The 25,180-nt window shown below is 39.2% G+C and overlaps 2 protein-coding genes across 2 annotated transcripts in view; one reads left to right on the forward strand and one right to left on the reverse strand.

Moving 5' to 3' along the window:
- The window catches only part of LIX1 (limb and CNS expressed 1), a 49,934-nt gene that overhangs the window by 18,233 nt on the left and 6,521 nt on the right, over positions 1-25,180 (forward strand). The window contains exons 3-4 of the mRNA XM_032335680.1: positions 17,161-17,301; positions 19,578-19,673. Coding sequence (XP_032191571.1) covers positions 17,161-17,301; positions 19,578-19,673 — 237 coding nt within the window. The remainder of the gene's footprint in view (positions 1-17,160; positions 17,302-19,577; positions 19,674-25,180) is intronic.
- LOC116586104 (2'-5'-oligoadenylate synthase 3-like) overlaps positions 12,393-25,180 on the reverse strand; it is a 47,962-nt gene continuing 35,174 nt past the window's right edge. Inside the window, exon 11 of the mRNA XM_032335677.1 lies at positions 12,393-12,689. Within this exon, the coding sequence (XP_032191568.1) occupies positions 12,615-12,689 (75 nt within the window). The 3' untranslated portion in view covers positions 12,393-12,614. The remainder of the gene's footprint in view (positions 12,690-25,180) is intronic.

Genomic DNA, 25,180 nt, shown 5'->3' on the forward strand with positions numbered 1-25,180 from the left:
AATGAGGATATAGTCCATACCTTGAGGAAATCAGTGTGCAAAAAAATTATAGTAATTAAATAGGGTTATATTTGGGGTTTGATGAAAGCATAATGAAGAAACCTCTCAGTTTATGAGTACTCCTTTAGTGTAGTAAACTCTCAGTTTTCAATAACTTTCAATATGGACAATATGCTCAACAAGCATTCAAGTGTCCCTCAAAACTTTGACAATAAGAGGCAATTTTTCAGTGTATCTCTTGGTAGTATTAAGTCTACAAAACTTAAAGTCATGTAATTTTTTGGACTAATGTCATACTTGATATTATTTATATTTCTACCTTTACTCTCCCTTTGAACCTAGCTGTGCCTCACTCATTTATTTCATCCTGTTACTGTGTATCTATTACATGTTATTTCAAACCTTTATGAAGTGAAGGGAGAATATAGTTTAATAAATAGACCCACCAACCTATGTCTGAGCCAGATAAGTCAAAGGATTCATGGGGAATGCAAACACAAGCTGAAATATGCAGTTGAGGGTATCTTCGCCAGTCACTACATGACATTCCTAGCATAGGGAGCAGTATGTGAAAAGGCCCGCCAGGAGCAAGAGAAAAACCACAAGCACTTTCAGAATTTGGGAAGCCTGAGTGCGTCTGTGGCAGGGAAGTGGTAGGAGATGATGAGTTAGGCACTCATATCAAACCATAATGGGTCTTTATGCTCTGCAAGGAAGGAATGCAAGGAAGAACAGGTTTTACTCCATATAAAATCAGGACCCCTGAAGAGTTCTGAGTGGGAGACTAATATATTCAAATATGTTTCGGAAAGATTATTCTGGCAGTAGCATGGGGGTTATCTTAAGGCTAATTAAAGAACTATTTTCAAAATTTCTGGCCCAAATAGCCTCCAAAGTCTTGCTTTCTCCTGCCCTGAACATTGGTCAACATTAAACCTGTTTCCCCTCTGTCTAGTGACAGTGAATTGCCTGATGAGGGTGATTTGAAAGTGGGTCTAGAAGCCTCAAAACAGAGCTTAATAGGTGCTCCTGGGTAGCTCAGTTAATTAAGCATGTCCAGCTTAGTTTCGGCTCAAGTCATGATCTCAAGGTTGTGAGATTAAGCCCTGCATCCAGCAGAGAGTCTGCTTGAGATTCTCTTCCTCTCTTCCTCTCCCTCTGTCCCTCCCACTACCCATGACCCCCTCCCGCTCTTAAATAAATAAATAAATAAATATATATATATATATATATATATATACACACACACGCATATATACATATATATATATATACTATATATATATATATATTGATTATACTAAGCTCTGTGTTTTTGTGGGGTTTTTTGGCTTTTTGTAAAAGACTGTGTGTATATATATACACACAGTCTTTTACATATATATATGTATATATGCGTGTGTATATATATATATATACACACACAGTCTTTTACATATATATATGTATGTATGCGTGTGTATATATATATATACACACACAGTCTTTTACATATATATATGTATATATGCGTATATATATATATATATATATATATACACACACACAGTCTTTTACAAAAAGCCAAAAAACCCCACAAAAACACAGAGCTTAGTATAACCACAGACAGACAAGGATGAGGGGCTGGAGAAGGAGAAGAAAGCAGCAACTGAGGAAGGGATTTCCTAACCCATGTGAGCCTGCAGGTCCATCATCAAACATTCTAAGGTGAAATCAACCTACTCATACAGAGCTTCCATCAGATTTCCCATTCAAGGTAGACCTTCTAGGGAAACACACCTACTCAGACACAGAGCAAGGTCTTGCCAGCCAACTGAATGAATCTCTTTGTTCATGAATGTTAATGGACTAAAGACCACCAAACATTTGAAGAAAACCAAAAACAAAAGAGAAAGGCCAAGTTAAACAAACAAAAGGATATAAATAATTCAAGCCATAGATGACATAAGAGAAGATTCCAGTGAGTATCCTCAGAAAATTGTGGTAAGATATTTATCCCTAAAACAGCTATGAAAAAAGGAGCAATCAGGGAACAAGAAATCTAAAATATGATTGCCAAAATAGAACAATAAAAATAAAAAAGAGTGAGTAGATGAGTGGACATAGGTCACAGCCAAATTAGTGAAGGATGACAAAATAAAACATAAATAGTAAAGTAAATCTTTTAGAACATAGAGCAAAAAGACAGAGAGATGGGGGAAAAAATAATGCAGGAGACATGAAGATAAATCTTGGAGGTAAACATTAACAAGTGTTCCAGAAAGAGACAAAGGAAATAGAGGGGTGGAAATAAGTAATGGAAGCAATTTTCTTTTCTCCCCCCAGATTCTCTCTCTTTCTTTCTTTCTTTCTTTCTTTCTTTCTTTCTTTCTTTCTTTCTTTCTTTCTTTCTTTCTTTCCTTCCTACCTACCTTCCTTCCTTCTTCCTTTCTTTATCTGTTTGAGGTGGGGTAAGGGAGAGAGAGCATGAGTCTGGGGAGGGTCAGAGAGGGAGGGAGAGAATCTCAAGCAGACTCCCCACTGAGCTCAGAGACCCAGGGAGGGCTCAGTCTCACAAACTGGAGATCATGGTCTGAGCCAAAATCAAGAGTTGGACACTTAACTGACTGAGCAACCAAGGCAGCCCAACAGAAACAATTTTCTTGAGTTAAAGAAAAGCACAAATTTTCATATTGAACTGGCCCACTGTGTTCCAAACAAGATCATGAAGAAAGAATCACAGGACTCCATGTCTATTTGGAACTTAGGGACAACTCTCTGCATAAAAGATGGATCAAGGTGCTTTTTTTTGATACTGGATTTATAATTGATCTCTGGTTTGGTTTTTAGTTTTTAATTTTATTTTAATGTAGATTGAGTGTATACATAAGATATGGAAGATCTAATGTAATAGGGCAAAAACTGCCAAACCCAGTCAACAAAACCAAACTATTTTTTTAAAAAGATGAGTAAGAAAGAAAAATCTTTGGCATTTCTGAGTAAGAAAAAATGCAAAGCATATACTACACTAAGCATGATAAGAGGAATGCAATCATGGGTGTATGATGTAAGAATACTACATAAATAATTACATTAAACAACAAAGATGATATTGAATGCTTTTGGGGAAGTCTTTATATTATCTGTGAAACTCTTCCATAAGTCTAAAAAATTAAAAGTTAAAAAAAACTTCAGTGTCTCCCTATTACCTTCTTATTAAAGTCTGAATCTGAATTCTTTACTCTGAAAATAAAAGCTCTACAGCTGATCCCAGCTTTCCCTTTCAGCTTTATCTCCCTGAATTCCTCTTCTGACACTCAGTGCTTCATCCTAACTGTTCTTCATTCATGCCTTCACTTCTTCTAGCTGCTATTTATGTGCATGTTCTGTCTCTATAATAAAACATAAATGCCTCAGGGACAGGGTCTGTATCTTCATATCCCTATGACTCCAAGCACTGTGCTTTGCATATAGTAAGTGCCCAATAAATTTTGTTGAATGAATAGCTAAGTGAGTGGACAAAAAATCTCAAATATCAATGGAGTTTATATTTGTCCACTATTGTATATAATCACTATTGATTGATACACAAAATAGTGAGTACTATTATATACAATATAACTATTATATACAATACAATATATCAAACAAGATATTTTACCTAATAAGATATTTTACCTAATATTTTACCTAATAAGATGGTGGGCTGGCAAAGAAAAGTCAGGAACATTAAAGTTAAGTAATATTATTATGTTCATATTTGTGGTTTTAAGTTTTGAAGGTGGGTTAGCTTAAAAATATTGATGTAAAAAAAATCCAGTTCTCTCTGAATTTAATTTGTGCATAGTAACTTCCCTTCTACGAAATACCCATGACCAAAAATAAGCAAGATTTGGCCATTTCCTTACGCAGGTGTGCATTATGTTTATTTATATGTAATAAATGCACTCATTATAATCTTTTAGAATGTGACATATTTGACAGATCAGTGAATGGATCTAGAGGATATAAATTTTAGAAATTCAAATTTCCTTATTTTTGTTTTTGCTTTCACTACCTTGAGAATTATGAATTTCCCAAGCATCTCATAAATTTCTCCTCAAAATGATAGGACTTCCCCTTGATAGTACATTCAACATCCTCCTTGTGGTCTTTAAAAAATAGAAGACAAAATGAAAAAACTGAACTCTTCAACAGGGAGGCCTCTTGGTGATTTCTCTAATCATTTCAGGGCTCCTTTACCTTATGTTTAAATCATTATATTTTAAAGTTCTCAGGAGGATTGTTAACATCCTTGCTTTAAAAGATGCAGAATTTCCTGAACCAAATGTTTTGAAAATGTGTTTTGTTGATTGGCTGACAAATCTGGCCCCTTAACCCCTTTGGCCCCCCAAAATATGATTTGAGAAAGGAAAACCAGGAAGTAAAAAAAAGAAAGAAAATTTCTCCTAAAGCAGCGTCCTTACACTTTTCTTTGACTGTTCAAAAGCCATCTTAAATGCTATTTTCACCATATAACATTTCATCATGTTTTTGCCAGCGATTGGCCAGTAAGAGCCTACATGCTCATTCCTGCAATGCCTTTCACATAATCAAATGTCACCCTTGTGCATTGCAAATCATTTCACGATAGATTATTAATGCCAAGACCATGTGCTGAGACATGGAGAAACCATTATGCCAGCAGTAGCCTTCTTACTGAGCCATGGACGTCACCTCCAATGGTGCCAAGTAATTGAAAATACTTGAAGTGGAGTTTGGGACTGGATTGAAGGATTAATCCTTCTGGTTTTATGAAAGCTGTAAGAGATTATGCCCATTCATTCTTTAGAAAAATGGTATTCAGACTGAGCTTTAGTTTTCTGATTAATCAAAGGAAAGCAGTCAAAGGCTCTGATGGACATAAACCACTGGTTTTATGCAAAGAAACCTCCCACTGAAGTAAATGGGAGGCTTGTGTCCAAGAAGACTAATTAAGGAATTTTCAGTTAGTCTTGACACCACAACCCACAAAAAACAGAGAGCCAGAGGGAAAGAAAGCAGTCATAATCTTGTTTAAACTATGCCTTCATAAGCTACTACAGTATTAGAAAAAGAGAAGTGAAAATGATTCATTTTTGAATTTCAAAATAATAAATAAAATGATCTATTCATATTAAATTATTTTTCTTTTAGAAAGTTATATTGAAACACTTTAGTTCTTATTGTGTCTTTTATAAAAGAAACCATCCTCTAATATTACAGGCATTCAGTAGGAATTCATGCATTTTGGACATATTTTCTTTATGCCATTCTCGTCTAGGCAGTTAATCCTTCCTAGCCACATATCATGACCATGAAAACTTGCAGTAATTTCCATTTTTTACAATAAGAGCAACACAAGGGCCATCAGATCAACGTCTGGCTCCCCTCTTGATGAACTCAGAAGGAAAGCCACTCACTGCTTCAGCAGCTGTTTTTGTTTTCAAGTGCAAAAGGAGAACTTATTTGAGTATTTTATCTTATTTTATATTTTGATTAAAAGGTTTGTGATTCAAGTTTTTTTTCCAACCAATGACGTGACCTTCCATGTCATCTGCTAGGGTTATTTGGATTAATGAATTTCCTTCTTCTTTGGAATAAAAACCAAAAATTCCTTTGAGTGTAGTACAAGACCATATGATTATTTGTGTGCATAAGTTAGGATTGATAAAAAAAATGTGTCCTCTGGCTAAAACACGGATGTGATAACTTGATTTATTTGAAGTGTAGGACACTAATTCATTTGGGTATCATATATTTTTCACCTTATTATTTTTTGTTGTTAAAATTTCTTCATGGAAAATAAATATAGGTGTTAAACGCGGTTTAGGTATTTAGGCTCTTTGTGTATTGCCAAGCAACCCATGGAACCGAGACATTTAATATTACCATAGGCAAACTGTTACTGGTTTTTGTTTTTGTTTTTGTTTTCATTTTCAACCAAAGCTTGGTGTCGCATAATTGGGTGACATGAGACATGAGAGGACAAAGCAGATAAGCTCCTGGCAAAGCTCTGTCTCTGAAAGTTCTCTTTATTTTTATGCCTCTTAGTTTTCAAACCAAAACCTTTGCATATGAAGATACCTGGAAAAATTACTTTTCCAAGATGCGTACTGTCTAAGAGAAGATAGAACTGTTTGATTTTGTTGTGTTTAGTTTCTTGAGGCAGTAAGCGTACTTCACCTATATTATCAGATATAAAACACATGTTTTACACTTCCATGCATTGAATGATTCTTCTCAAGTTCCAGGGAATTGAAAGTATATTTAAAGCACAATAAACTCAGTTTATGAAATTAAGTTTTTACCAGGAAAGAAGGACTAAGAGAAATTTTTATTAATTCATAGACTTGGCTAATTCTAATCGTAAGGCTCTTTTCACTGCTTATTAAATGAGGCTTAACCTTAACAGTCTATGTCTCAAATAGAGATCTAGCTCCTGCCATAAAATTGAGACTATTGCCCTGCACTGAAGCTGTTTTAATGCCAAGCATTTCTATTTAAAATCATCCATGACCTCTTCTTTGTCTCTAGACTTGTATACCTTGACTCAAATGCACAACCCACTATGCACTGTAACTTAACTTCTAAAGGAGGCATTTCCTGGTAGAAATCTCCACAGGAAAGCATCCTGTTTTGTAACTAATGAGACCCAAAGATAGGAAGGTTAGTTATAACCCCTTCCCATTTGAAAGTCATATGTCAAGACTTTAATGACTTGCCCATGAAACTGGGAGAGCATATTGTTTTAATGAGATGTTGTATTTATTCCCCAGTCCCATTCCCTAACTTTAATCTGTGTCTCTTCTTAGCAAGTAAAGTGAATAGAGATGCTTGGCCTCCAAACAGAACAGGAGAGTGCAGTGAAAGAAATGCTTAGGAAGAGAATCTGAGTGGTAAATAAAGACTTGGGACTATCTTCACAGAAGTGTACAAGCCCCTCGTTGATGAGCTTTAGGAAGATGCTAACTATCTCAGGAGTTGCTGAGTGAGAAAGAAAAGCTGACTCCCTTCTTTCCCCATCCCCCCTCCATCCCTCTCAGTGCAATCAGAGCCAAGTCCTTTCACATCAAAGCAACTATAAAAATAAACCAAAACTTTGAGCCTGATCAATTCATCTTGTCTTCACCTTAACTTGAAAAAAAGAAAAAGAAGAAAAGAAAAAAGGGAAAAGAAAAAAACCTCAAGGAGCAAAACACAACATGGTTTTGTAATAGTTACCAGGGACCTTGCTCTAGGTATGTGTGTAGAATACCATTTGTGGCAGAGGTAAACGAGGAGGAGGCCAGGTGGTTTATATTATAAAAATAACATTCTGACCTACCATGTGCATGAAACGTTTCTTTCAGTTGACAGGAACTGGTGAGTTTTCTCTGAAAATTGGACTCCCAGACCACTCCCCTCCCCCATACCTAGCAAAGACCCCCATTCCCAGCACACACAGAGCTCCAAATTGTTCCCAACATATTTGCAGGCAGCCTGACCTAGGGAGAAAGAGACACAATATTAACTTGGGTGACTGAGTTTCAACGGTTGCCCTTTTTCACATCACCATCTGGAAGGGGGGAAATGCTAATATATCCACAATTAGATAAATTGGAACACATGCAAATGTTCATGCTTAGACCGGGGCAGTCAAGGTCTTAAGGAACTGAAAAGGGGACAATTAACAGCAAGGCCTGGCTTGCGGCACTCTTTGTGCCCATGCCTTGCTGTCAGGATGAAACAGAGGTGTTGGTGACACTGACCAGAGCTGACAGACCGTACACACAAACTCTGCAAGACACTTGCTGAGACTTGAATTCTGATTCACAAAAGCAAAACATTCCCAGCCACCTGAATGACAGACTTGACAGCCTAAAAGATTTGGGCAAGAATTCTCACCTCTCACAGGGTCAGTTTATTTGGTTTTGCCACCTGCAAAGCCCCAGCTCAAGAGATCCCTTGGGTAAATGTGCTATTGAGTGAATGTCACCTAAATAACATTGACCTGCCCTTGACCTCCCCCTCTCCACCCCCCCCCAAGGGGGAGTGGGAACAACATCTTCAGCTTTGAGTTCATATGTACATTTAATCTGTCACATTTGTGACTATATTATTGTTCTTATTCAGAAACCTCATTCCTTACAGACTATTTTTCAACTCCTTGGCCACCATTGGTAGTGGCTGAGTAAAGTGTACCTAACTTGGTTTTATACATTTTGGATCTACAAACCTTTTTATTCCTTGATATCTTTAGAATAAAAATACAAAAAATCTTTAGAAGTCAGTTAAGATGGAGAAAAGTTACTTAAATTGATGTCTTTCTACTTGCTTTCCAGTAGGAAACACTGTAGTTGAGATGCATGTGCAATTAAATCTTGGCATCTAGAAACAGCTTTCAACATGTGTATCCTGCCTGTTTTCTAATACTAAACCTGGGGAAAATTATTAATCAAATGAAGGCTACCAGGAAAGTAACTGTTCAGAGAATGTCAGCCTTGTTAGAAACGGTTTTTACAAACAAGTAACACAGTTGTCAATAATTTTTAAATATTTAATAAATATTAACAATGAAACTAGTTTCTTAGTAGGCATTTATATTTTTATACACATACATGACTACCAAAATTTTATTTCACTTAATTTAAGAACCATACATCTTGGGGCACCTGGGTGGCTCAGTCATTAAGCCTCTGCCTTCAGTTCAGGTCACAGTCTCAGGGTCCTGGGATCCAGACCTACATTGGGCTCTCTGCTCAGCAGGGAACCTGCTTCCCCCCACTCTGCCTGCTGCTCTGCCTACTTGTGATCTCTCTCTCTCTGTCAAATAAATAAATAAATTCTTAAAAAAAAAACAACTGTACATCTTAAAAGTTGATAAATCTCTATTTTATTTCAGGACAATCTACTTGGCCCATGAATTAATCTTGGTTGATTAATTTGCCGTTGTATAGTGTCACATTTTGGAAAATTATCATGGTAGAAATAAAAACTGCTCAGCAGAAAAGGAAAATTGAGACCTCACTTACTTAAGTCAGCAGTGCTTATATACTTCCTAAGGGCCTAATTTTAGAACTGTCATAAAGAACTTTTTTTTTTCAACTTGAACACTGCTTTCCTTGATTCTTGGGTAGAGGCAATTTCACTAGTGAGAAATAAACATTTTGATGTTAGCAAAGGTGGACTTACCATTGTGATATTGTTATTTATAAAAAGAAATATATATTTGGTCTTTATCCTGGTCCCTGGCACAGAGCTCCTAAAACCCTTAGAATTTCCTAAGTGGTAAGAATGAAAAAGGTATCTTTTATTATTTATAACAAAACCCTTTCTACCATACTTAAGTTTATGTTAATGAGGTGGTTTCTGAAAAGCCCCTAATGATGGTGACTGGTTGCCTAGCTAACAAATCACATGATTAGAAGGTTGAAAGTTTCAGCCCTAGCATCTGACCTTCTTGGAAATGAGAAGGACTAAAGAATAATTTAGTCACTGGTGGCCAAAGATTTAATCAATCATGTCTATGTTATGAAACCTCCATAAAAATCATAAGTGTTGGAACTTGGAGAGATTCTAGATTGGTGTTCAAATGGAAGTTCTGGGAGGGTGGTGCACCTGGGAAGGGCATGGTGCTCTGGGCCTCTTCTCACACTTGTGCTCTATGCATCTTTTCCTCTGGCTGTTCCTGAGTTCTATCCCTATATAATAAACCAGTAAGCTCTTAAGTGAGCCATCTTCCTGACTTCTGTGAATTGTTCCAGCCACTGATAGAACCAGAGGAAGGGGTCATGGGAGTTACTCATTTTTACCTGGTTGATCAGAAACCCAGATGACAACCTGGAATTCCTATTCATGTCTGAACTGGGGGTAGTCATGTAGAACAGAACCATTAAAAGGTGGGATGTGATGCTATCTCCAGGTAACTAGTTTGAGAATTATGTTAAATTGTAGAACACCCAGCTGGTGTCATGGAATTCATTTGTGTGATGTAATAGTTGTGTTGGGGAACAGAGTATAGAAGTATAGAATGATACAGTGTAGTAGAGGAGAGACTTACCCTTTTCATGAAGCCAGTGAAGCTTCTGCTCAGACTTCTTCTAAATCCAATGTCAGTTTTTTAAATTTCTTATTCTTCTTCTTAAACAAGATCCCCCAAATTATGTAAACTTCATGCCCCACAAAACCTGGTTCTGCTGCTGACATTTAGAAACGGGACATGGAAGAGATAGAAGTTAGAGCAGTGTTCCTCTGAAAATAGTCATGGGCTCACTTGCCTCAGAATCACCTGGAAGCTTGATAAAATGCAGACAACCTCCCCCGCCCCACCCGCCCCAGTACAATCCAACTAAAGAAACTGATTAAGTAGGTCAGATTGGGGCCTGGGAATCTTCTTGTTTAACAGTTTCCCCCAGGTGATCTTACTATCAACACTAGAGTTTTTGAACTCTTGGTTCAGATTCCTGGCCTAGGTTTATCATTGGTCTTCATAGTGTACTCTGTGGGCTTCTAGCATCCTATTGGTGGTCTAACGTGCAAAATAAAATATAAGGCAAGAATGAGTTGATCTTGGGATGATTTCTTATCCAATAGAGCTGGAAAAGTATAATTTAAATGATTTTTTCTCTTGAAGAATTAACCAACACTTCTTAAAATTATTGAGCAATCTTATGTGGCAGAATTCCAAATTCTCTTGGCCCCATACTTAATCAAGGGGTCACTTTCAGGAGAACCCTCCTACACCATTGGTGGGAATGCAAGCTGGTGCATCCACTCTGGAAAAAAGTATGGAAGTTCCTCAAAAAGTTGAAAACAGAGCTACCCTAGGATGCAGCAATTACACTGCTTGGTATTTACAACAAAGATAAAAATGTAGTGATCTAAAGGGGCACCTGCCCACCAGTGTTTATAGCAGCAATGTCCACAATAGCCCAACTATAGGAAGAGCCCAGATATCCATTGACAGGTGAATGTATAAAGAAGACGTGGTGCATATATCTACAATGGAATATTATGCAGCCATCAAAAATGAAATCTTACCATTTGCAATGATGTGGTTGGAACTAGAGGTTATTATGCTAAGTGAATAAGTCAATCACAGAAAGATAATTATATGATCTCACTCATATGTGAAATTTAAGAAACAAAACAGAAAACCAGAGGGGAAGAAAGGAAACAAATAAAACAAGACAAAACCAGAAAGGGAGACAAACAATAAGAGATTCTTAATCTTGGGAAACAAACTGAGGGTTGCAGGATGGGAGGGGAGAGAGGGTTGGGGTAACTGCGTAATGGACATTAAGGAGGCCTGTGATGTAATGAGCACTGGGTGTTATATAAGACTGATGAATCATAGACCTGTACCTCTGAAACCAATAATACATTATATATTAATTGAATTTTTTAAAAAGGGGGGGTCACTTTGAGCCAGCATGAGAAACTTCCTATAGGACATTTGATCTTCTCATCTAATCAAGCTGAAGCCTCTCTCCATTTTCCTTCTCCCTGTAGTACAGGTAGAGGAAAGCATTGAAAAGACAGTAGAAGGAAAGCAGATACTAAAATAATTGTCAGCACATTGCCCTCCTCATTGAGCACTTTTGCTTGCCACAGTGTGCTGCTTCCACTTTTGGCCTTTTGTTCTGAATGAAGTTGAGTTTGTTATGCAATGGGTGGCGATAAGCTTGAAGTCTTTTGTCAAAATGACCCACAGAATATCAAAGTAGAAGGTTTGGCTAAAAAACTATATTGATTTGTAGAGTGTTGTGAGATTTTAGCCAAATTATATATTCTATTTCAAGGTGAGTGATCATTTCTGTGATAAGCAGAATAGTGTAGTAGTTAAAAATTTGGACTCTCAAGTCAGGCAGACCTGGAGATGGATTTTTTTTTTTTTTTAATCACCTTTTTTTGCAGTGGGGCGGCAGGTGGGGCAGGGGGCTTGCTGTGCGAGAAAGAGAGAGAGAGAGAGAATCTTAAGCAGGCTCCACGCTCAGCATGGAGGCCAACTTGGGGCTCAGTCTCACAACCCTGGGATCATGACCTGATCTGAAATCAAGAATCAGAGGCTTAACTGACAGAGCCACCCACGTGCCTCTTTTTCATCACTTCTTAAGTTGTATGACTTTGGGATATGACTTGTTTTCTCATCTGCAAATTAAGGATAACAATGAAGAGAAATGCCTTTATATTAGTGATCTTTGGCTGGGTAACAAATTGCCTCAAATCTTTTTTTTTTTTTTTTTAAGATTTTATTTATTTATTTGACAGAGAAAGATTACAAGTAGGCAGAGAGGCAGGCAGAGAGAGAGAGGAGGAAGCAGGCTCCCCGCTGAGCAGAGAGCCCGATGCGGGACTTGATCCCAGGACCCTGAGATCATGACCTGAGCCGAAGGCAGCGGCTTAACCCACTGAGCCACCCAGGCTCCCCACAAATTGCCTCAAATCTTAATATTCATTGTCTCATATTGTTTCTGGGCATCAGGAATCTGGAAACAGCTTAGTTGGGTAGTTCTGGCACAGGGTCTCCTGGACATTGTAGTCAAGCTGTTGGTTGAAGCTGAAGTCATCTGAAGTCTTGATTGGTTCCGGAGGATCAGCTTCAATCTCATTCAGATGTCTGTTGGCAGAAGGCATTAGTTGCCTACCACGTGTGTCTTTCTGTAGGGCTGCTTACAACATGGGAACAGAGTCTTCCCAGAGCAAGCCATCTAAGAGAGAAAGCAAGTGTTACCAAGGCAGATGGTCACAGTGTCTTTTATAACCTAATATTGAAAGTGACATACCATAACTTCTGTCATATTCTATTGGTTACATAGACCAACCACAGTATAGTGTAGGAGGGGACTGCATAAGGGTGTGAATGCCAGGAGCAGAGATCACAGGGAGCTGTCTCACGGCTGGTTACCCCTCAAATAGTTTTCCTCAGCAACGAGGCACTCTTTTATTTTTCTATTTTTTTTTTTTTTGCCTTAATTTTAGATGAGAGCCAGGAGGCTTTGAAATGATCATAGTGGTTTATAATGTAGCAGCAAATGAAAGGCATCTGAGCATCAAGATAAATGTCTGAGTGGGGTCTACTAGCCACTTGAAAAGCATGTGGCTCCACATGCCTAAGAAATACACAGCTGACTTTAGTAAAATCTCAGATATTAAATATTGCAGCTCTGCACTCTAACAAAGTGCAAAGGACAGAAGTTGTCTCTCTATATTAACAAGTAAGAATGGTGAGCGGATAAGGCATGGTTTACAAATCTGTATTTATGATTGGGGTCTGGCTGAAAAACAGCAAGAATAAACCATACAATCTGGGAAGTCTAATTCTAGCAGGAAGTTGTTTTGAAATAACATCATACTTCATTCACTCCCCAAGTATGTCTTTGATGACCGGTTTGGACACATCAATAAGATGTCCTGTCACTTACCATATTTTATTTTCTTGCAGCATTTCCTACTGATGGTAATTCTAACGGTGCCTATTCTTACAGTGGAATCCACACTCTGATTTAGATTTGCCAAGCAGATTGCTCTTGGCTAAATTTCTTGCCCAAGTGCAGGCCCTTATGCTTGGAGAGATCTCATTGAAAGATCCCTAAAGAAAAATATGCAGCCTTTACTGGCTTGGATTTGTAGCTCCAAATTTTAGAAGAAAGCGACTGGTTAACATTATAGACATTTTGAAGTACTTGTCTTTCAGAAATGCGAAGAACACTAGCAAGAAAAACCTTTTGATCGTTCAGAATTTATTTTATTTTATGTACTTATTAATTGGTACACTTTCTCCCCCCATTTTAACCAAAGATTCTGTACATTGAAACAATAAGTAAAGACATGTGTCTGCTTTAAAATCTTGATATTGGTTAAGTCTCCGTAGTCCCTTTTCATGCTTTCTGGGAAAAGGCTCTTCTGTTCTCTCAGCCCAGCAGTACTTTGATCTCAGAAGCAGTGCCATTTGGTTGTAAATGTACGTGGTGCCTTTGATCTACTATTTAGCTGGCCTTTCTTAAAATAGATAGCTTCTTTTATCTAAGTAGTGTTTACTAGGTCTCTCTCTATGAAAGATGGCTTAAATTGCTATTATTTAGATAGAAAGTTATATAAAGTTTCTTAGGATTACCCAGATCTGAATCTAGTTCTCTAAACTCTAAAACCCCAATGGCTCTATTATAGATTTTGTAAAGCAGATTCCTATTAAAATGGGCTACTCCTACAGATGTCAGGTAATATTTGCAAAGACTTTGCTTGCTTTTTGATAGGAAACTGATTTTCCAAAGAATAATAAACATATCCTATACTCGGGCAAAATGGTAATTTTAGAGTGTCTGAACTTAACCAATTACCCCCTGAAATTCAAATATTTATATATATATTTTTATCTTTTTAAAAAAATATTTTTATTTATTTATTTGACAGAGATCACAAGTAGAGGCAGAGAGAGAGAGAGGAGGGAGCAGGCTCCCTGCTGAGCAGAGAGCCTGATGCAGGGCTCGATCCCAGGACCCGGGATCATGACCTGAGCCGAAGGCAGAGGCTTCAACCCACTGAGCCACCCAGGCGTCCCTATTTATATATTTTTGTATTACATCCCTCATAGGGTTTATTGAGATGGGATTTTTTTTAAAATAATGAGTATATATATTTAATTATCTTCTTTATATGAGGATTTCTTGAACATTTTGTCAGGTGCCTTAATGAGTTGTGTTTGACTTTTCTAGGCCTCAATCAGTTATTCATTCAACAAACTGTCTATTTCAAGTACAGACACACAAAGATGATTTAGTGACAGACTCCACCTTTAGATCGCTCACAGCCAAGGGTTGTGGGGCAGAGCACTTGCAGACAATTTCATGGCAGTGTGGTGAATGCCTCTCATGGACGGTGATCCTCCCACCCTGGTCTTGGGAATGGTCATGGAAAACTTTCTAGAAGATGTGGCATCTGAACTTCTTTGCAAGCCTGTAATGAAGAACTCAATGTCCTATAAATTCCTGGCCAAGTCCATAAGTCAGAATCGACCTATCTGTCCAGACCTCCCTAGTATAATAGAAGTGTCCTAAACCATAGGAAAGGTCTAAAGCTTCGATGGCTTTTGCTGCCTGAAGCTACCCCAAAGCCTTCTTACTTGTCATTCAACTCTAAGGAGGAAATCCCCAAACCACTTTCACATACATTTTAGAACTTTTGCACCATTCTTTATTTAAAAGGAAGTATTGGAATTCTCTTTGTGTTGTAAACAAAAATAACTGTGTACATTGCTACTTTGTTGGACTACCAACACGTGGTTTGTTTTCTTTTCCCCCCATCCTCCTTGGTTTCATGTTCCTATTTCAGAAGTCTTGTCATTACTTCATCTGAATACTAACCATGTGTGAGCACTTCCAAATGCTGACCCTGAGAGCAGGCACTCCGGAGGACTCTCAAGAAATATATAAGTGACCCTTCCCAGGCCTGAAGGTTGGGAGAGGGACAGAAGGAAGCACTCTGTAGTCATTTTTGGGATCATTACAGTAGCAGTCACAACTGTCCAAAGAGGGAGGTCAAATCAAAGGGACCTGGGGCCTGACCTCAGGGGACCCCTACAGAGTTCATGGAGAGGAGAGGTCAGCCTCTAGAGGATACAAGAACATGAGTTTGGAGCATTCTTCGGTCAGTGCAAGCATGGTCAGTGTGGGACAGATGAGGTAGAGGCGGGAATGTGTGGAAAGCAAACTGAAGGGGTTTGGCTTTTTCCCAGGGGAGTTACTGAGTCCTTGAGGCTGCAAAATGGGAAAATAAAATGGAATCTTTGGTACTTGTCCTGTTCTTTCACATTAGTCACCAAACACTACTGATTCTGAGAATTATGCATTTTAGGTGGTAGAGTCCTAGAGATCAGAGAGACTGGCCTTCCCATTTGTCCAGTGAGAAAATAAGTCTCAAAGTTGCAGAGGCCTGGGTCTCACAATCACTAAGTAGCAGAGCCAGGGGTACTGGTCCACCCTATTCACCAGGACCTGAGCCTGAGCTTCTCTTCCTAGGGCTTGTTTCCCACCAGGAGTTTTAAAGTAGGGTCTAGTACCTTTGATGGTTCCCGGGAACCTATAGGAGAAATGGCAACCCACCCTCCAGTAAGAGTGGGCTCCAGTGCACTTCTCATAGGGCTTCATCCCTTTATATGGACCCCCAGGGTCCACACCAAACAAGAATTTGAATGGGAGCTGTGGTTGGTAACCAAAGAGACAGAGAGAATAGAAAAGAATCAGGATACATTGAGCAGGCCCAAATGAGCCACAGGAAAGCCAGGTTATAGAGAATAGAGAGCCATATTACTTTTAGGAGAATTTTTTAATGAGTTGCTAATCATAGTCTTTCTATGGTTCCTAACTTCAGAAAAGCCTAATGGAGCATGTCCCACCCAAACTGTGGCCTGAGAGCAAGGTGGACATGGTAGTCCTCAAGAAAATCAAGGATCTATTAATAGAAGGAAAGTGGGAGGATAAATGCTGGAAAAACCCAAACAATAGATTTTGACAGCAGTTCCCTTGTCCTCACCTGGACATGTGAGTACATAAAAGACTGGGATAGTCCCATAGAATATTAACTTACACCAGGTATCTTCATGTATATTTAGTAATTGTTTCAATCCTCAGCTCGATGACATAAGCATTGCTATTATTCCCATTTACAGAGGAGGAATTGAGGCACAGAAATGCTAACTTGTCTACAGTCATTCAGCTAATAAGTACCATAGCTGGGATCTGAATCTAAGCAGTCTGACTCCAGAACCTATGTTATTAATTATTGCATTAAAAATAGACCATTTTCTTTCTTTCCTTACATTTTTTCCCTCTGAAACAAGAATTCGAGGAAGGTCCTGAAAGTGAATGTAATCCCTAATTATACCATGGTAGCTATTATTACTTTTATTACTATTTATTAATAGTATGAAAAGTCTCTGATGCAGAGTAGACATTCAAAGACTGCAAAATAAGGCAAAAATCATTTGAAGACCAACCAAGACATTTGCATGGACTCTAGGGCAGAAAGAAGATCTGCATGATCTTCAGGGGATTAGCAATGGGTAAGAAAGAATAGGAGCAGAGTAATGTACAAATGAAAATGTCCAGAAATCCACTGAGGCAGTGACAAAAATGGTGAGATGCCAAATCCTGTCATAATTTCCTTTCTCCTTCCCTTCTCAAGTGCTGCTTAAGTAGAGCTGAGGCCAGACGGGATGCAGCGAAAGTGGCCCTAATCAACTCCCTCTTCAATGAGCTGCCCTCTCGAAGGATCACTAAGGAATTCATTGTGGAAAGTGTGCAGGAAGCAGTCGCCTCCACCAGTGTGAGTACCCAGCAGGGTAGAGAGCTGGATGCACTGAGACATCAAGGCCCTTGAATCTAGGGAAATACTAAAGTGAGCAAATTCATTGAGAACTGAGCAAGTTTAGGAAGACTGGCTGGCTTGGTCATGAGTTTCAGCCTCACACTGGGCAGAGAGTTTACTTAAAAAAAAAAAAAAAGAGAGAGAGAGTGAAAGAATTGTGCAGGCTTCATTTTGACCCATGAAATCATTGATCTTCAACAAAATGAACACTTGGATTGAAAATCAAGAAATTGGAGCTGGTTCCCTATGCCACATCTCAGAAATATTTTTTAGCTGCCCTGGATGACCATTAATCAAATTTTAAATCAAAGTAGATAGTTTGATCCATCCTGATTTATTTATTTGAATGTTTGCTGTTTGAAAAGTATTGATTTTTTTTAGGGCCCGGGAATGCATGCAATTGAATACTGCTTTAATCTAGAGATAAACTAGCTTATTTTTTCCCCAAACTTGACTAATCATAAAAATTATCCTAAGTGCTTATTAAAAGTGCCAATTCCCCAGTCACTGTGGGGATCCTGCAACCTGTATTTTTAAGGAAAGGCTGACTGCTTAGAAATGGAAAAAGCATATGTCCAGTTTTTTAGCTCTTAAATTATTATGCTTACTATTAATTCTTTCAGAGAGCTGAATTTTTTTTTTTTCAGAGAAAATTTCTGTTAATGGCCATAATTAATGCAAAATGCTTTAAGAGCAAAAACTCTTTGTCTTGGAAATTTAGGTAGAATATATACTCAGCAATCCAGGAGTAGATGATTTGCACTATGAATTATTTAGAACTCCTGATACTTGATACCTACCAGTTACAAACAATGGAGGAGGCCTGGGCTTCCCACTGTGGCAGGTGTCTCCTTGTGAGTCCACCAAAGGCAGAAACTTGGCATTACTGAGGGAATTAGCCACCTCCTGGCTTTGCCACCTCTTGGCTTTGCCTTTAGCATGGACAAACCCCATCTAAGATGCACATTCTCTGATCACCTTAATCTCATTATAAAGGTTCTGTCATTTTGGAGAAGCTGCTGAAAATGAAGGACACATTATCACTCTAGCAGTGACCCTTCTGTTTCTTTTTCCCTCATAAAAGCTCTTGTCACTCACAGAAGAGATAAGAGAATGGGCAGGGGACAGAGAGTGGTTGACCTGGCAAGGAGACATCAGGGAGATCTGTTCTGGATCTGCTGTCAGGATGAAAGGAAGCTTTTATTTCCTTGACTTGTAAATTTCAAGGGCCTTTGAGGAAGAGAAGTTAGGAAAATGATGCCTGATTCATATGTGTGGAATTTACTCAGGAGCACGGAGGGGCCCTCAGTGTAAATGTAATTTATCATTTTTTCATGGAAATTTCTAAGGAAAGAGAATATATAAAGTTTGCAGGCTTCTGGATGGATTTCCTCTGGGATATTTAAAAAGCCAACATAAATATTTCAACAGCAGCATGTTAATGTTATTGCATCCAGAAGCTGTAAATTTGCTGCTATCTGATGCTGGCAGTTGTTTGTTCAGCCTCACAAAGGCATTGCCCACCTTCCCAGAAATCCGAGGCCCTGGGATCCTGTAGGATAGACCTCACTGCCACTCCAGCACTTGCGTTAGCTTTTTTTTCTGCCACTACCCCTAACCAAACTGAAGGGCAATTTCATTTCTACTCGTCACCCCCACCCACTTTGTTTCCTAAAGATTAAGGAGTCCAGATGTGAAAAAAATACATACCAAGATCCGTGTCTCTAGCTCAAACACCAGCGTATTATAAAAAGCTCCCATTAAGAATCATGGCAATAAAATATGAATGGTCCAAACAATCAGAGAATTCTTTCCCAGTCAGTTATACAATCTCGCCTGGTTACCATCAAATCAGAACAAGGTCAGCATTTCAAGATTTCAAACAGACGAAGGCAGCCTTCCAGAGGGCAACCACTCTAACATTACCACCATCAACAACAAAAACTTTGTGCAAAGATACAGGAATTTCTACTTTGGGAAAATTATTCTTTTAGCAAATATATAATCAGTTAACATTTGAATGAATGTTCAGATTGGTTACAAAAATCTTTACTCTGAGTCATGGTGAGATTAAGAACTTTATCCCAAATCAGCTGGAGACCTAGTTGTAGGATGCACACCTGAAGGCTCAATATAATAGAAGTTTCACTGTAGGGCCACAGCATCAGCTCATGACCACAAAAGAAGAAGAGTGGAAAATCCATAATATTTTCCTTTTCTGGTTTCTTCCCAAGGGCACTTTGGATGATGCAGATGACCCCAGCACCAGTATTGGAGCCTACCACTACATGTTGGAGTCAAACATGGGGAAGACCATGCTGGAGTTCCAGGTACCTGACTTCCTGCTTCATGTTTATTTAGCTACTCAATCCAGAAAACCTGGAGAATGCCACTCTTATCATTAACATCTCCTGTCCCAAAAATCTAGTCTTTTTGTTGTTGTTGTTGTTTGGGTCACTTTAATTTAACCCTCTTTGACTTCAGCATGGTAGCTCTGTCTTAGCCACACCCAAAGGAGGCTAAAACAAACAAGCAAGCAAGGCAAAGTCTTTGCTTTCTTGAAGCAGAGTAAAGCACTTACATCTACGAAACAGCTGGGGAACCCCACCATCTAACCTGCAACATTTCACCAGCTTTTCAGTACAAAGTTCCCTTTTAAGCCAGTTGAACAGTTTGAAGTGTTGGTTGTGACCATTTGGTTTTTAATTTTCCGAAGTCATAGAGGTAGTTGTCTGTACTGTACATTAAACAATGCCCCCCTCAGTTCTGGTATTTCCATTAAACAAGATCAGCCACCACCCGTTGTTAACTAGATCAAAACATTCAGCAAACTGTAATCCTGTTTCATCCACTGCTGACAAGCAGTAAAGAGCTGAGGAACAATACTACCTATTATTTGCAAATTAAATAACTGCCTGAATAACATTAGCATAAGAATAATAGTAGCCAACAGTGATTGGATGCTTACTTTCTCTGACACTGTGCTCACTGTACTAAGCATTTAACAAATGTAGTTTAACACTCATGACAAACATGAGTATTTACTATCCCCAAGTCATCCTTGTAGGAAGGAGTGCTGTATAGCTCAGTCAATTGCAGAACAAGGACCCACAGTCTGATTTCTCAGCTCACACCCCCAACTCTTATCTTTTATGGGCTGGGCAGATGAAAATTCAGCAGTGATTGGGCATGAAATGTGTGCCCTCTAAAAAAACTAACTTTGAATGTTGAATAGCCGCATTTATATAATGCTAGTAGGAATCAATACACGTTATGATGAAGAGATTGTGCCCCCAGTATTTCTGTTGCTTTAGGTTAGAGTCTCAGAAGCAATCAGAGATACAAGTTTTATGGAACAAAAAATTCATCATAGTGTAAATTACAACAGTGTTTCATCTGCGCCCTGAAACCACTAGCTTTCAAATACCTTTCAGACTGTTTCTGGACTACAGTGGCATAGTCACTTTGCAGGTAGATACGTACCTCCTGCCCATTTATTAAAAAATCAGTATTTTTTGTCATTAGTCCCCATGTTTAGCTGAAGCAAAAATACTCCCTCTTCATTTGGTCATCCAGGTTTTTTTTAAGTGGCAGTGGTTTCACTGAATTTTGATGTTGATTGCCTTGGGTTTGAAGACACCAGGTATCCCTAAATCCTACCCTCTGGAATAGACAGACATTGATTCTGAGTTCAGCCGCTGAAGCGGGCTGGTCCGGTTTAGCTTGGCTCAAGTCAACTTTTCACCTCTCAATCTGTTTCCTCATTATATGTCTATTAGGGAGACTAATAGTACTAGTGTTACCTCCCAGTGCCCATGTGAGCATTAAATGGGACAATAATTTAAAGAGTCCAGAACAGTTCCTGGCATATGGTAAACACTCAGTGAAGACCGACAACTGTTACCATACATACTTCTGAAGAAGGACCACTTCACTTGAAATGCCATACTACCGGATGGATTCCCTTGACAACTTGATCTAACTTAAAGGTTTCAAATGAAGACAAGGCAACTCCCTGCAAACATTTCAGGCCTCTTGTTATAGAATAAAAGGGTGGAACTATAAAGGGCCCATGCTTTTTCCCCCATAATGATCTAAGGTCGAGGAGAGTAAAAAACAAAAGAGAGGAGCATAACACAAGAGAATTTTTACAAACTGAACAGAACTGTGTGTGCAACCTGCTCTACCACTTCCTGCCTGTGCACATTAATTATCTGAGACTCAGTTTTCTCATCTATAATATAAGAATCATAATGCCCATTGTGTAGGATTTTTGTGGAATTGACATAACATGTAAAACATAGCATCTAGTATAGTAGTTTCCCCAAGGAAGAACCCCATTTATCTTAATTTCTCTCCTCTCAATCCCAACGAAAGAATATTTTACATCTCTTATTATAAAATGAATGTTGCCTGCCCTGGTACGTAGTAACTTATATGTGATTTAGTAGCTCTTTTCAGAAAATTAAGAATGAGTTTTGAATGCAATCAAATTAGTATCCCCAAATATGGAGAAGGTAAGATTTTTTAAAAATTATTGAAATTTTGTCCAAGTACTATGAATGGCTATATTCAACCACCTTTTAGTAATTCTTAATCACCCCGCAATGGGCTGTATGTTTTCTGTGTGGTCTATGGTAGTAAGTTACTTAAATATGTGAAATAAGAACTTGAAGCAAACTGTGGAAATGCTTCATAAATTCTCATAAAAGAGGCTGGGAGCAGGATGGGGGACACAGGAAGAGGAAGATGTGAGGGCAGGAAAAATCCAAACTCGGTCCCCCAGTAGGGATGCTGGCAACCCACTAGGAGGGCCATGGAACACATCCCTTTTCCTTCCGCCAGTCTGAGGTTGCCTGCTGGGTCCCGCACATTCCTTGGTGGCCTGGGTTAAATACATCAGCTTGTTTCTGCACATAATGGAAATTGACCACAGACCCAGGCTGTTTGTAGCCAACACAGCACTTCAGTGCCCTGGTGGGTAATGGATGTGTGTCTGTATCTAGCTACGGAAGACTATCCTGTGTAAAAACAAGGCTGGTGTCTCCTGACTGCCTGCAGGCTTTCCAGGGAGGCTGTCAAGGAGGCAGCACTCAGAGGAAACATGATAGGCTTCTGCTTACCTTTACTTCGTGGGAGGGAAGCGGAATAGCTTTGCCATACAGAAAACTGCCTGGTATTTGGGGGGAGGATGGCGACAGCACTAGCCACTGGGTCTTGTCAAGGTCAGATTTGAGACGGACTTTGACTGAAGCTGGTTAATATATTTATTCTGAAGCCTAATGCAGTCCAAGAACGAGTTGTTTATTTACGTCTTTGCTAAATGCTCCAGGTCGCCTTTTAAAACCTCATCCCATAAACAAATTTCCTCTTAAATCCATTCTCTTGGTGGGGGGGGGGAGATGGTGCCCACCTGTTTTTCAAGTTCTCCATTTACAGTGTTTGTTTTTCTTATTTCTGATGAATCACAGAACCAAGCGAGTCTCCCAGACAAAGTTCCAGAGAGAAGCATAGTGCATTTTCTCCCCACGAAGTAGCTGAAAAGGCAAACATTGCTCCTGATAGGAGAAACACCAGGAAGCACTGTGAGGACAGAGCCCAGCTGTTGGTGGTTTAAACGGAATGAATGACAAATAGAACCAGGAAAGCTGTAGAATGAAAGCTGCAACTTGCAGAAATCACAGAGCTTTCTTCTCCATTTGATTTCAAATTTACCTTACTGGTCGGGACTGGCCACATCATTGTTGGGGCCCAAACAAAGTGAAAATCCAGTGCCTTTTGTGAAAAAATTACTAAGAATTTCAAGTCAGCGGAGCATGAAATCAAGCTTGGGGTCCTGTGTGACTGCCCACACAGGGCCTGTGTGACTGCCACCCCAAGCTCATGAGGCCGGCATTGTCCCTGAGACAGACTGATCAGAAGGGACCAGACTAGGGTAAGGAGAGTTAGGCCTTCACCTCAGGCAAAAAATTTAAAGGAGTGTCAAAAAACTCAGTGATCAAGACAATATTATAATGCACTATTTTAAAAACTTAAAATGAATGTGTAAAAATTCATAACAAAATATCAAAATTTTAAATAAAGACAGAATGTTTTAAAAAAGATTTTATTTCCTTAAGCGCACGCGCGAGAGAGAGTAGGGTGTAGGGGCAGAGGGAGAGAGAGAAGCAGGCTCCCCACTGAGCAGGGAGCCTGACATGGGGCTTGATCCCAGGACCCCAAGATCATGACCTGAGTCGAAAGCAGATGTTTAACGGACTGAGACACCCATGTGCTCCTAAAGACAGAATTTTAAATAAAAGACCCTGAACTTTCATGATTCAGCTTTAATCTTGCTTCACTCTCCTCAAAGTAGTCCCAACCCAACTTATATGCCAGCTTCTTGTTTGTCTGTCAGCCTACCCTAATTCCTCGGGGTTCTAGATCAGCCACATAACAAATAGCACAGCCCAAAGACTTGCATGAGGAGCAGGACAGATAGCTCACCAAACAGATTTCCTTTAAAGTGATAGGCTTTGACAGAAAAACAGTGAAAAACTATGAAAACCAGGCAACAAGGAATCCTGGTGAAACTAGGAAGTCCTTACTGAAGTCCACAGCTCTCTCCTTGCCAGTCTATTATAATGCAAGGATTTCTGATGGAATCCGTGAATCCGTGAGAGGCATACAAGGATTTCCTGGGCTCATACAGCTTCAGGAAGATCTGAGGATAGTGAATTTGGTCTTATGAGGGGGAAATAAAGAGGTGAGACACGAAGAATGTGGCAATATTTCCATATATGTTACATAGTGATGGTAAGAGTAGTATCTCTACAGAGGAGGGTAAGAACTAGACTGGGACATCATGTACAAAGGCAGAAAGAAGGTGATTTTCCCTGTGGGATTTTAGGAATGAGAACAACACTGAGAAAGAGGCAGTTATGTTACAACAAAAACTCCTTGGGGATGGAATAGAAATTTAGACAAACCAGAAGGGGTGTGGGGATGACTCTCCTGCAGTCAAAAACAGTTCAAGTCTCTGTGGGGAAGTTTTTGAGAGATGTACATTGCCAAGGGACAAGAGAATGGCTTCTGGCTCATTCACAGCAGAATTGTGTGTCTTAAAGTCTTAGGAGCCTTGCTGGGTGGAATGATGGGAGTTTATCTGGAAGAGGGGCAATGGTTAGTATATAGATAAGAATGAGACCTTAGAAGACGTTGGAGGAAGACTATGTTACTAAGGCATATGTTGCAAATGTTACCGTGTTTCTGGGTTATACAGAGTTTAATCATTATAAACTTGGGTTGGGGGGAAGGTGGAGGACTGGAGGTGGAATTTATTATTCTAAAAAATGGACATATACAATGGAAAATTCAAATGGAGTCTTAAAACATTAAACCAAAAGAACTGTCTTATTTGGAAATAGTGGCCATTCTGTAACACCACAGAGACTGTCCCCTATAAGGACATAAAAAGTGTTCCTTTTCATATTTATGGCTACAAAGTCTTTAGTGAGAAGATTAAAGATAGAGTAGGAAAGGCAGCACAGATTTACCCTCCTCAGTCACTGGGGTTACTTTGTTAAGAAGCACAGGGTGATAAGCAGATTATGTGAGATTTGGCCATAGAACTAACCCCACTCACGATTCCAGGTTATCATTGTGAAGTGACAGAGTGCAAATCTGGATGGGGCAGGGAGAGGTGGAGGAGAGAGGGCCCGAGAGAGGCGGCTTCCCTCGGCAGTGGGCCCTGGACCCTCGGCAGATGGTGGCCTCTCTGTTTGGGGCGGGAGGAGTAATTCCCCTGGTATCCATGTCGCATTTTAATTAATGGAAACACATGGTTTTGCTTTTACTG

The sequence above is a fragment of the Mustela erminea genome, chromosome 3 (assembly GCF_009829155.1).
Source record: "Mustela erminea isolate mMusErm1 chromosome 3, mMusErm1.Pri, whole genome shotgun sequence".
Classification (NCBI taxonomy): Eukaryota; Metazoa; Chordata; class Mammalia; order Carnivora; family Mustelidae; genus Mustela; species Mustela erminea.